Source organism: Saccoglossus kowalevskii, chromosome 21 (genome assembly GCF_978046115.1).
Source record: "Saccoglossus kowalevskii chromosome 21, keSacKowa6.1, whole genome shotgun sequence".
NCBI classification, from domain to species: domain Eukaryota; kingdom Metazoa; phylum Hemichordata; class Enteropneusta; family Harrimaniidae; genus Saccoglossus; species Saccoglossus kowalevskii.
In genome coordinates, this window is record NC_140661.1 from 22,000,418 (window position 1) to 22,013,003 (window position 12,586).

Below are 12,586 nucleotides of genomic sequence, written 5' to 3' on the forward strand. Positions count from 1 at the left end.
TATCAACTTTAATAACGAGGTTTATGAAGTTCAATTTTCAAGGATCAATATCCAGACATGTTCCCTAAGCTTAATTGTTTGAATATGTCAACTGCTATTATACATGGTTTATAAAAGGTTTATGAGTAATGAGGGAATCGGCTATCACCTGCGTCCCACAGTTACATTGCGGTTCGACTGATTTGCTTGCTTTTTGATGCGTCGACGTTTCAATAATTCTTCGATTTAGATAAGTAAATCTTGTCCATCTTGTACAAACACGGAAAATATACCCTTACATATATTGTAAGTGCTTATTCATACGAGTTTGCACCATGTACGATCAAATATTATAGATGTTAAATCTAAATATTTCAAATTTGACGTTGTTTCAAATCATGGTTTCATGAAACGTACTGCTACTCAAAACAAATGGGTAGGTCTAGACATCTAAATATGTAGCATTCAGACACATCCAGCTGTGTAGTAATCAACGGCCTTTTTAGGTGTATTCATCACAAGAGCAACAACTGTCGGATGTTGCACTTTTGTATGCACTGCCATTGGTTAAGTTAATAACTCGTCGGTTTTAACTATAACTCATCTCCCGAACTCGCAATACACTTGAGAACGGGGAGTTTTAGTTTCATTGCAAATGTTAAGTAGCCGTTTATATTATATTTGATTGGTCTATTACTTCTGATTTTTTGTTAATTATTTTTTGTTATAATGTTGCATCCTTCCGCATACAGTCGACTAAAAACGTATAGCAATTTTGTAATCAATAGAATCAGAGGTCAAAACAATGAAATTACACATCACAGATTTGATACTACTTATTGCAAGAACTATACGGTATATATATATTTAACATCTTACAAACACAAATGTGAAAAATCGTCCCAACTCGCATTATTTCTCACTTTTTTGACAATCATAATTAGTGTTATTCAAACCTCCCTTCTCAAATTTGTGTTCAGTTTATCTTACTTACCAGAACACAGATATTTGTAAATTACATGATTCACTTATTAAATTATTGATAATGACACGAATTAAAGCAACTTGAAACAAATTCCAAAACCGGCGTCAGGCGCGTCGGAATAGTTTCAAGTATAATAAGTATAAAGATTTCCATTTCAGAACATTGTTTGAATAACTGACACCATGTATATTATCAACATTCCCTAATAGCAAAAAAGGCAGAAGCTTGGCAACTCTGTCTGCTTTTCTTTTTAAGTAAAAAATAGAGAATCATGGTCATTATTTGTTACACAGGTGGTAATAGCAGTGTTATTATTTTAATCCAATCACAATAAATGTTTTCAAAATTATAATTATTACCTTAGCGATGATGGGAAATCCCATCTGAGTAGATTGTATGTACAAAATCAATAAATTAATATTTATACATTTTATTCGGGTTAACTGTATAAAACAAAAAGTAATAATATATCCCAATTTAATATTCAGTCTCAGAAGGGCATTGTATTACATCGTTTAGTTTATATGCAATAGTTGAATACTACATACGCATGGCCTCTCCAGATGCACTATAACATAATTTAACACTTCTCTGTTGCTACGCATGTTGTGATTGGTTGAAACTCAGTCACGTGAAAATGGATGGTATATTGCCCGCCCAGCGGATATTATAAGTATATCACATGAATGGCGTCACTGAAACTACTGCGCAATAATAGTGCGCATAACAAATTGGCGTTCGCTACACCGGTGCTGTCACGGCCGGGGTTACTTTCAAGGTTTTGAAGGAACTTTAGCCATCCAAAATAGACAGCGAACGTGCCAGTAAGTAAGATACTCTGCTTTGATATTAAGGATAGTTTTTACATGAAGGAAATATGTAGGGCAAAGCCGCTACTGAAATATCACATCCGGGATTGCTGTGGCGCGTTCCATGCGTACCACGCCGATGCTCGCCGAGTGACTTGTGAATGCAGGTTGAAGGTGGTACGCACGTGAGAAAGTCACTTCCACGTCACCCAGAGTGGTGAAATAACTTGCGTTTGAGAATTTCTCAATTCATTTCAATAATGTTATACTGGATAAATTGAGTAATTCACACTGCTGAAACACGGTTACTAAAACGAGTATCCGTGGCTAAAAGTAACATTTACTGTATATTTCACACTTTTTGATTTCAGCAAACAATGTCTGTATAATATTGAGTAATATTGCAACATTTTCAATATAAGTGTTGTTATTTTGTGGGAAAAGGGGTGTGAGAGATATATGGTAGAAGTGGTTGTGATAATGAACATATGTTCGATGTGATATAATAAATAACACATAGTGATTCGAGCAATATCACGATTTGTTGTGTGCTCGCGGGCTGTTGGTCATGACCATATAATGCCCTCGCCTTCGGCCTTTAGCATCAATATTATGGTCATGACCATCATCCCTTCGACAGGCAACAAATCGTGATATTGCCTCACAAACATGTGTTATTATTTAATTCTCACATAAGAACTTACTTATATTCAATCTGTTATAAAATATCACAGCAAAACCATATGCTATGTCATAACTTTATTTAAAAAAAAATACATTCATGTTAAGAGTGATTTATTTTCAATTTGTATCATAGGGCTGCAGAACAATCTATATACAATCACTAACTAAACAGCAATAATCACAAGGAAACAATGATGCCATGCAAATTGTGTGATAAATGTATTCGCCATATATTATCGTACAATTACCAAACTTATACTGTTCAAACGATTCACATTCACACCAAAGTCATTTTAGCACGTTGGATGGTAGCACGATGTATAGAGCAAATGTATCACAAATTAATTGACACTAATGTATTATAAAATATATAACAGACCGTATGATATTCACATATATAACTTTTAGATATGTATAAAATCTTCTATATTATCTTATTCATATAGCATATAAACATTATTATTTCAATTTTGATAATGAAACAATTACATTAATATCGTGTGAAGTAACTGAAATAGAATAAGGCGAATATATTTCATAACAAAGTATATGAGAGTACAATCTCCAATGTAATGCAACCATGTGATGTATATCGATACAACGTGATCTGAACAACAACACAGTGATTTTTTTCTAGAAGGCAGTTAGTTGAAAGTCGTCGGTTAACAATCTCTAAATATTTAGCTGGTTATGTGTTGGATAGATGATTTTGAAATACAGTTAGAACCTTTGTGTATATGTAAGTAGTTTTATGAAGAAACAGAAGGGGAGTCATTCAAATCGTGTTTACTGGTTCCATTACTTATAATTCAAATGGGCGACAGTCGTCGCGCTGCGCATGTCCGACAATCGTGTTGATGAACATTGATTTTCCTACAATCCAATGCGTTCTTCTAATGAAAATCAAAATTATGAGGGGTGACCTGAGCACGACTTGAACTAATTACCGCCGTGGCGCGACGACTACCGCCCTTTAAGTTGCCAGCATATATATGACTGATTTCTCTATGCATGCTCTGTAATTTCCATGGTGACGATCATAGTAACTCCTGTAAATATGTATATTGAGTAGTTAGTGTGTGTAACGATGGTTCAATAACTATATTGTCAGACAACAGTATTATAGAAAGTGAATACGACAGAACATATAAAATCGACAATTATGTTTGCGATATTCATTTTGACATTTAAAGACTAACATGAGGTACATGAGATCAGAATGAACATCACTATATCAGTATATTCAATAAATATATAGATACCACGATATCAAATAAAAATCAAGTAATAGTAAATATGCATGCTTCAAATTATACCAATATATTATATGTACACTGAATTTAAATCGAAAAAAAACAAATTGTTGAATCTTAAATCATTTAACTTATTTAAATGGGCGTGCAAACGAACGGAGAATGCAACGAAAGTCTGAGAATGCAATCAATTTGAAATCATTTTATACTCAATACATATATTACTATAGCTTGTTTGAACTATTCCATGTTATACATATAAAACATCCAACGCATAGTACTTGACATTTCCAAATTATGTTGATGATGTGCCTCTCTCTAAAACTAGGTCGGAATAGTTAATTATCGTGACGAGCTATAGCTAATGAAAAGAATAATCACACACAATCATTGTCGGTTCAACAAGTTCCGACAAAATCACAACATTTCAATTGAATATAAAATTAAGGAACTGAAACAATGACGTCAGGAATACCACAAAACGGATACACTCATCATCACATACATATATCTATAGTATTAATCTTATTCATAAATCTCTGATAGATAAATAGGCATTTTTCATGAAAATTTCCCTAATATAAATATTTTCCTTAATGACGTCATAATGTATGTTCTTATAAACAGCACTGAAGTTTTACTTAAATAGAAAAAATAAATACAATTATATGAAAATTCGCTATATCATGTTTTGTTTTCACACTCTTTTTTCACAGATTATCACGTAGAAAATATGAGATAACCCTCTAACGAATGTGTTACTTTTATTAATTCATTTATATTACAAACATTAACTCGATTTCCCTATGTTTTTGTAATTAATATATTTTTGTCCTTTCTACGATGGCGTTTTCCTGCAAACCGAGTGTTTATAATGCCACGTGTTTGCTAAACTTGTCGACCAAATACACTACCACTGATGAGGACAAATGAACAAAATTTGTAAATAGATTTAGGCTTTGTTTTGACATTTATCGTTTATCCAAATCTCGTTTCAGTTAGTGTCGTCAATTGCGGTATATATATATAACCATTTATATAGAAACAAATCAATTCTAACGTTACACTAGATAAAGGCATTGTTTCTATCTAGGTTCTTCAAATGTCGAAATCACAATGAAATAAATAAATGTTTGTTCATTATAATACTCACATAGGTTGCTGAATTTTGAAAAAAAAATATGAAAACGATTCAACAACTGAACGTGTAGACCTTTTTTGTAGACCAACCAATAATTCATTTTATTTTTGCATTTCTATGTAGTGACCTTCACTTTATACCGTTTATATCGTTCAGTGTTGCAGAAAATACTATCGTAGAAGAGACACAACAAGCTACCAGGTTTTCAATTTAACAGTACAGTATTGATAAAAGACAAATTTGTAACTGGGAAAGTTTTTGTTGAAATGGGAAAGCGCAAATTACGGTGATCAGGATACAAATGGGAATATGTAATAAGATTGAACAGCGGTTCGGGGGAAATCTCTCATGTGAATCAATTGTATTTTTATTGGTTATTTGATTGACCGAAACAGACATGCATTTCGTATTTAGTTAGCTAAATTGTTGTCAGACCAATTGAATCACATTTATGGTATTCATTGACTGTGACGAGAGATGGAATTGTAAGTACAATTATTATTCATGTATCACACGAAGCAATTAGTACGAAATCTGATGGTTGGTAAAATCACGCCTGATCTGAAAAAGACATCGTAACAAAAAACATACATTGTAAAATATTTCAATTATCAAGCTGAATACTACTATGAAAGTTGAATACAATTCATGATATGTACATTTTTTAAATATATATATAATACATTCAATATTAGGTTCTCAAGTCTTTCATATATGTATATGACGAGTATTTATATCGCTACAGTAACGGGAATTTGACGGCATGAGCATTTGCGCTGTGTTGATCCCAAGGGAAATGTGTAGCAGTGACGAAAGTCTGCACAAATGCAGATTATTGCGTTATTTCAATATTAAATTGACACAGAAGCGTATGAACTGCAGTAACAGTTGAACAATTAGTGCAATAATACTATCATTCAAAAGCGGCATTACTTAACACGTTGACACAGCTCTCGTTTCTCTCGTTTCTTTTGTAGCGTCACTGGACGTGTTCGACGATTCCGGGGATACCTTATTGCGTTTACAACAATTCGCGAGGCACGGGAGCATCCTGTACAGCTCATTTCTGAAATTCTCGTTGAAATAAGCATACAAAATTGGGTTTGTCCAACTGTTACTGATATACGCAAGTGTCGCAAAATGATGTTGAACTTGAATCCCCCTAAGAATTGACCATGGGATGTCAGCATATTCGGTATACTCGTAATATAATGAATACATGTAGTATGGTAGCCATGTTAACGCAAAAGAAATAACCACTACCGTGAGCATTTTGATAGCTTTCTGTTTGCCTCGGTTAGAAGCATTGGAAGGGCCTTTCTTTGACCACAAAGATTTGATCATGATTACGTACATGATACAAAGTAGGACAAGTGGGAGGAGAAACATAACAAAGAAATCCACGAGGTGGAATTTGTTAGCTATATCGTGGTATTCAAATGGAACCATGCACCATTTTTGAGTGACATTGTTAAATGTGTATTCATACATATGTAAGAGGATCGGTTTTCGCAGTGAATAACCTAAGGATATTACCCAAATACAAGTAATAATTACTGTTGCCTGGGTACGTGTAACCTTTGGTTTTAACGGTTGAACGATGGCCCTGAATCTGTCAATCGCCACCCCAATTAAAGAGTTGATTGTCACGCATCGAGCAGTCCACTGCATCCACGCGAATGTCCGACAGACGAATATATTATCGTTCAAAGCAACAAAAACGTCGGGTATCAGCTGAAAAAACATTAGGTACGGAATTTGGAATACAGCAACCAGTATATCGGATAGAGAAAGCGAAACAATGAACATGTTCGTGGCTGACTTTCGTAGCTTTGGCTGTCGTATTATAGCGACAATCACCCAGACATTTCCAACGACGATCAGGATAAAAAATGTACAGTACAATGCGATTTCATAGTTGTCCGGTACTTGGAGATATACTGGCATTGGGTAACCAACGTAGTATTCATACTCATTAGTGATATTACTTCCGTTGAAGTCCATCCTGGAAGGTAATATTAAACAACTCAATATATTCATTTGCCCAGACATTTTTGCGTAACTGTTTAAATACCCTACCGATGGTGTAATTGTCTATATGCACATGACTTACTGTCTGCTTTGTTGTTTTAAAAATAATAATTGGGGGGTACATAAATATATTATTATTTTTATAATGATAAGGTCTATTAATATTAGTGTTTTATTGCTCGTACTATTTACCTGTATCTCTAAAAAGTTTGTTAACGATTTGTCAGTAAAATGGCATTGCTAATTTTTAACATATAGACACATAACATATGTAGAAAAATATGAATACAATATGTAAAATATAATGAAAGACGATTTCTGCGTTGAAGAAATCATTGCATCTTAACAGATATAGCTACAGATAATGAGCGTACCGACCTGTTACAGAAACACCCACATGATATGCTAAACTATTCTCAGGCTATAATATGTAAGTATATGATTTTGTTTTATCTTAGATTATAATAAATAAATAAATAAATAAATAAATAAATAAATAAATAAATAAATAAATAAATAAATAAATAAATAAATAAATAAATAAATAAATAAATAAATAAATACCAACCTTATTAATCACTTGTTTACACTGTACGTATTATATGTACATCAACTTGAAGATAAATTTGGACACTAGAAAAAAAGATGAACAATTGATCACATCACATCACATCACAAACCCTTGGTTTAAATTAAAAAACACGGCGTTTGCTCAACGGCATGTAAAACCTGGAAAACAACACAGTCAACTGAATGTGCGCGATGTAAGTGGAAAACATGCACTCTGAGACATGGCAACGACGAGTTGTTGATTTTTAATATAGTCAAGAGTAAGACGTCACACAGCGTTTTGCCCACTCATATTCCTCGTTTTACTCTCAGAATATAATGCGATGCGATTACATTAACACAACTGCTGTCGAAGGGGAATACTCAGATTCTGAAAGCTATAGTCGAATTGAAAGACCTTGTAAAGCGAAGCAATACACAGGATACTCTCAGTGAGTAATGGCGAACCCGAGCTACACCTAAAACTTTAATCTCTGACATACCTGGGATAATTAAATTGCATCATGTAGCCCCATAGCGCGTGAGTGCTTGTGTAACAAGAAACGCGTTTCTGATATTATCCAAAGTATTATTAAAGTAATAAGGCAGGTATTTGTATACGGTCTGAGCTTACGTGCATAGATAAAACTATAGTTCCGCTTCTAGCGCTTCTGTTGCATAGTAACTCGGGGTAGTAGGGTTACTAATGCGTTGCCGTGGACAACAATCTGGCGAGGATTGATAATTTAATTTAAATTGCATACTGCAGAAGATACATAATATACATTAAAACAGAAACATATATTTAACGAGATTCAACTAAATTACAAATTCGTTATATTTTCTCTAAAATAATACTCTTACGGTTTTCCCATTAGATCACGAACATTACCGCTATTATAAAGAGATAAACACGCATAACTAAGGTGCCAGAGAGATTCCAACAGATAATGTATACAGACGTTCTAAAAGGCGATTCTGGGTGAAACAAATATTATATGACTGCTTGCCTGTACACGCTCGCTAAATCACAAAATAACCGACATCTTGTTATTATTAACTATATAAAGTCATATCCAGTGATTTACCTTATATTTGGATATTTGCTAGAGTTATATTTTATTTTTGCAGAATATATTTTGTCATGTTTCCATCTTGTAGATCTCGTGAAGCCAGCATAGTAATCTTTACTATATTTTTTTCAATAAATTCTACTCTAGGTCGACAAAAGGATATTGACTTAAAACCAGTTTAGAATCACATGCCTGTTATTTGATGAAATGATATGATTGTCAATATGTTAGTATTAACTATATTATCCTTTGATGTAATTAAGTGTAATCGTTTGGCATGGGTTGTTAACAATTTATATCTCAACTGTAGAATAATTTTCGTTGACCTGAATTATTAAACACTACATCAATGTTATTTTGCTTTAATACTGAGTTACATGTGACTATTCTTAAAATAATCAATTTATTCAAAATACGGTGTTGCATCAGACAGACGAATGCTATGTTATCACAGGAATAGCCTCGTAATTGTTCACACACATATTGAACATTGTCATCCAATTTATGAGTTACTCAAAAAATGTCAAGTAATCTTCTATCTTAACAAATGTACTATACAAATCACCAGCACGATAACTTCACCACCAGTAGCATGCTCTATAGTGAAAATTTGCACTGGTAGATCGTTCATTGTGTTTTCCCCACTTAACGACATATTTTACTACCTGGATATGAGTACAATGATTAACGTGCTTGCCTTGCATGGAGAAGGTTGTTTCAGTCGACTACCCACTAAGCAGTATATTATAAAGTACTTACTGCTCAGTCAGCCAAATACGCTGTTCTCGAGAATAGGTTCATTCGATGGGGATGATGCAAATCGATGGCACCGTGCGCGGTACCGTGAATTTGTACACAATGAAAAACACTGTATCCTGTATCCAATTGCCTCATTATTCCCAAATTTGTTTGTGGCCGACTTATGAGCTGCCGACATGTATAACAACAATATTTGATTGTGATTCGCCATAATACTTCGTAACATCATTGCACTCACTAAAACTAACTATATACACATTTTTGTGAAATCATAAGTTTGGGCTTGTGTTCCACATCATATGTGTTGTACGATGTTTGAATACAATTGCAAAAACAGGCTTTACTTCAGGAGAAATGTACAATGTACTAAATGTACTTTCATGTACTAAAATTAAAAACGAGCTGTGTTAATTAATAATTCTTTTTTAGGGTTGCGTTTAGGTATGGTACTCAGATCACAACAATGCTTTTTGCTGCTTTATATACAGACAGTCATGTATTAACGATATAAACATGTCTGAGCCTTAAAGTGTGCATTCATTAATAGTAGACCACAGTAATGATGCGTATTGACTATGTAATCTCGCATTGTTAATGACACATGTCAGCTCAATACAAATGTGCTACTTCCAGAAATGAATCCGCCAGCAATTCAATATTTTTCTCAACCATGATATTCAGCGTGGCAAGTATGTTGAATCTTTACACTCAATGATAATGTGAGCAGGGAGATCATGTCAAGAAACTTATTTGCAAGTAAAACTTAGATATGACTGCTTGATGGAGGGTACGTCTCTGATGAAACTTCTATTAAACATGGGCGTGGTTTGATTTTTTGTTCAGCAATGTTATTCATATCGGCGCGTATTTGTATACGCCATTTAGTTTTGAAAAACAATCTTATTAGATGTACACTGTCACCATGCGCTGTCATTTGTATGTATAGTATGCTGACACAATACTTAATACTTATCTTTATATCATAAATCTATCATCCCCGTATGAATGTACAAGCGAATAGTCGATGAATGCGCCACCTAAATCTTAACGTGAGACTTCAACCAATTACCTGCGTGAACCGGGAGTTGCGGTGAATGCTTTATGAATTCGTGCACACTTCAAAATTGCGAGGAGTACAAAAATAACAACAAGTATCATAAACAATGACGTTATCTTCGTATTGACGTATTTTTTTCATTCAAATAATAATGTCGATAACAAATCGCCGAACTAGCGGCAAAGTGATAATGCAAATAACGCCCCGGGTTCGGATTTAGTGAATACGACACCACGTCATAAGAAAACATATTTTTAAAAATCACCATTCAATCACGCACAACTCAAGCAGCAATTGTAATTTCTGGGACACAGTGTTTGCGTTTAACAATAATGAACGTGACGAGATAGAACAGAAAATGTCACACACTCGAGAAATGAATGTAGTCGCAAAAATCCGGTGATCGGTGATATCATGCTGCGAATAGATGACACTGAACCGTCAATTTACGAATCCACACTCGAAAGGACACGCACGAAAAAAACACAAATTGGCCAGTCCATGGTTATACGACACAACGCACACGTTATGGCTAAAATACTATTGAATGTACGCATATCACGTCGTTGGAATAGTACGAACTAATAACCTACACCCAAGAGAAACTTGCATGAGTACACAACCAAATTGATTTTGTGAGAAACAAAAAACAAGTACACAAGATTCACTCTGCAACACACATGCGGGACTACAATGACAATTTAGCACTGTGATGAGTTTTTTTAGGGCATGTTTAGAATCTATTTATCCACCAGCCAACAGTGTGACAGGAATATTTAAAATTGAAGCAGCATTCGTTTTGTGTTTAAGGGAATTTATCTAGTATAGTAAAAGCACACAACCTTGATATGATATGAGAAATCGGACTGTAATGAATTTGCCGTAATTCTACAAAACATAACATTTTACACCAGTCTTACCCAGAATAACGTACAATAACTTACTGTATTCTGTTGAAACAAGAAAAGTTATTACTTTATACAGACTAAAACCAAACCATTAACGCTTCACTCACACTAAACCCTTTTCCTCGAAAAAGTCGAAAGTTATAACATTATGCATGCAACGTTCGGAACTAACAAACGCAGTAATTTTGTTTACCGATTGTCAATTTTGTGAGCGATTGAGACATGTCCAAGACAGATAATGCACATTCAGAAATACATGACACAACTCAAGTTAGATTGGTTGTTCCTAGCTTTTATTTTATAATGGTATGCTTTGTTCTTATGTCCGTTATTGTTTTGTTGTTCAATAATGATAGATCATAGCATGGCAGCATTGTGTATACAGTTTACAATGCACAAAATGAAAGGATATGACCGATTAGGTTGTTGGAGGTGGATTCCAGTTTACATTCATATATTCTCGAATTTAAATACTGCATTCTACTGTATTCCAATAATGTATGTAAATGAGGAGCCCAAATGCACTGACCAAGCTTCAATTAAAAAGTAGATTTGCTAAGTCGCTATTTAAGATTCGCATGTGCTTGTTTATTACGTTGATGACGGCAATGCGCCATTGCCACATTGATATCGTGATAGGCTGATAGGTAAATAGGGAAGAAGGTTTCGTAAAATCCACCGGATTAACCTTTGGCACTCCCGGGCAGCAGATTGTTGCACCAAACTTCCGTAAATGTCGCCTGTCACTCAAATACACATATGCAAAAACAGCGCGAGGGTTTTACTAATAACTCCGAACCAGTTGAGCTATAATGCAACACGTTTTAATACTTTTATTCAAACAAGAGTGAGTCATACCCATAACAGTACAACGAGCCTAGAAATAAATATGTTGCCATAACGACGTTGATTGCGCAAATAAAAAATGCACTATTACATTGAACAATTCTCATTTAATTTGAATAAAATTGTCGCAACTCTATGAACATCATAAATATGAAAATCATAAACATGACAAGCATGGATTTAGAAAAAGGTTATACCATCCCTGATTATAATTTAGGATGAACAGTGTACGAAATAGGGCGTAGTTAGCATATTTTGATACCCAAACGCAAGAAAACGTACATGGCAATGGAGGCTTAATTGAGAGTCAATTCTAAATTAATGTCATTAAACTATTTATCTACATCAAAATCACATATATACATGTACAGAAAATAACGCTTGCCATATATCTTTCTTATTATAAATGTTTCGATCCATTTCTACGTTGTACAACAACACAATTAGTTGGAAATTGATAATGCTAGTATATCACATCGCTGGTCATATGTACTTACCACTCTGCGGCAATA

At 34.1% G+C, this 12,586-nt stretch overlaps 1 protein-coding gene across 1 annotated transcript; it reads right to left on the minus strand.

Moving 5' to 3' along the window:
* Nucleotides 1–5,784: 5,784 nt before the first annotated feature.
* LOC100371078 (neuropeptide FF receptor 2-like) lies at nt 5,785–6,855 on the minus strand. The gene has a single exon (XM_002740569.2). It carries the CDS (start codon nt 6,853–6,855, stop codon nt 5,785–5,787), a length of 1,071 nt encoding a protein of 356 aa, XP_002740615.2.
* Between the last annotated feature and the right edge of the window lie 5,731 nt (nt 6,856–12,586).

What these genes read in the sequence shown, in the direction of transcription:
- LOC100371078 (XM_002740569.2), bottom strand. Translation starts at nt 6,855, where the DNA reads ATGGACTTCAACGGAAGTAATATCACTAATGAGTATGAATACTACGTT.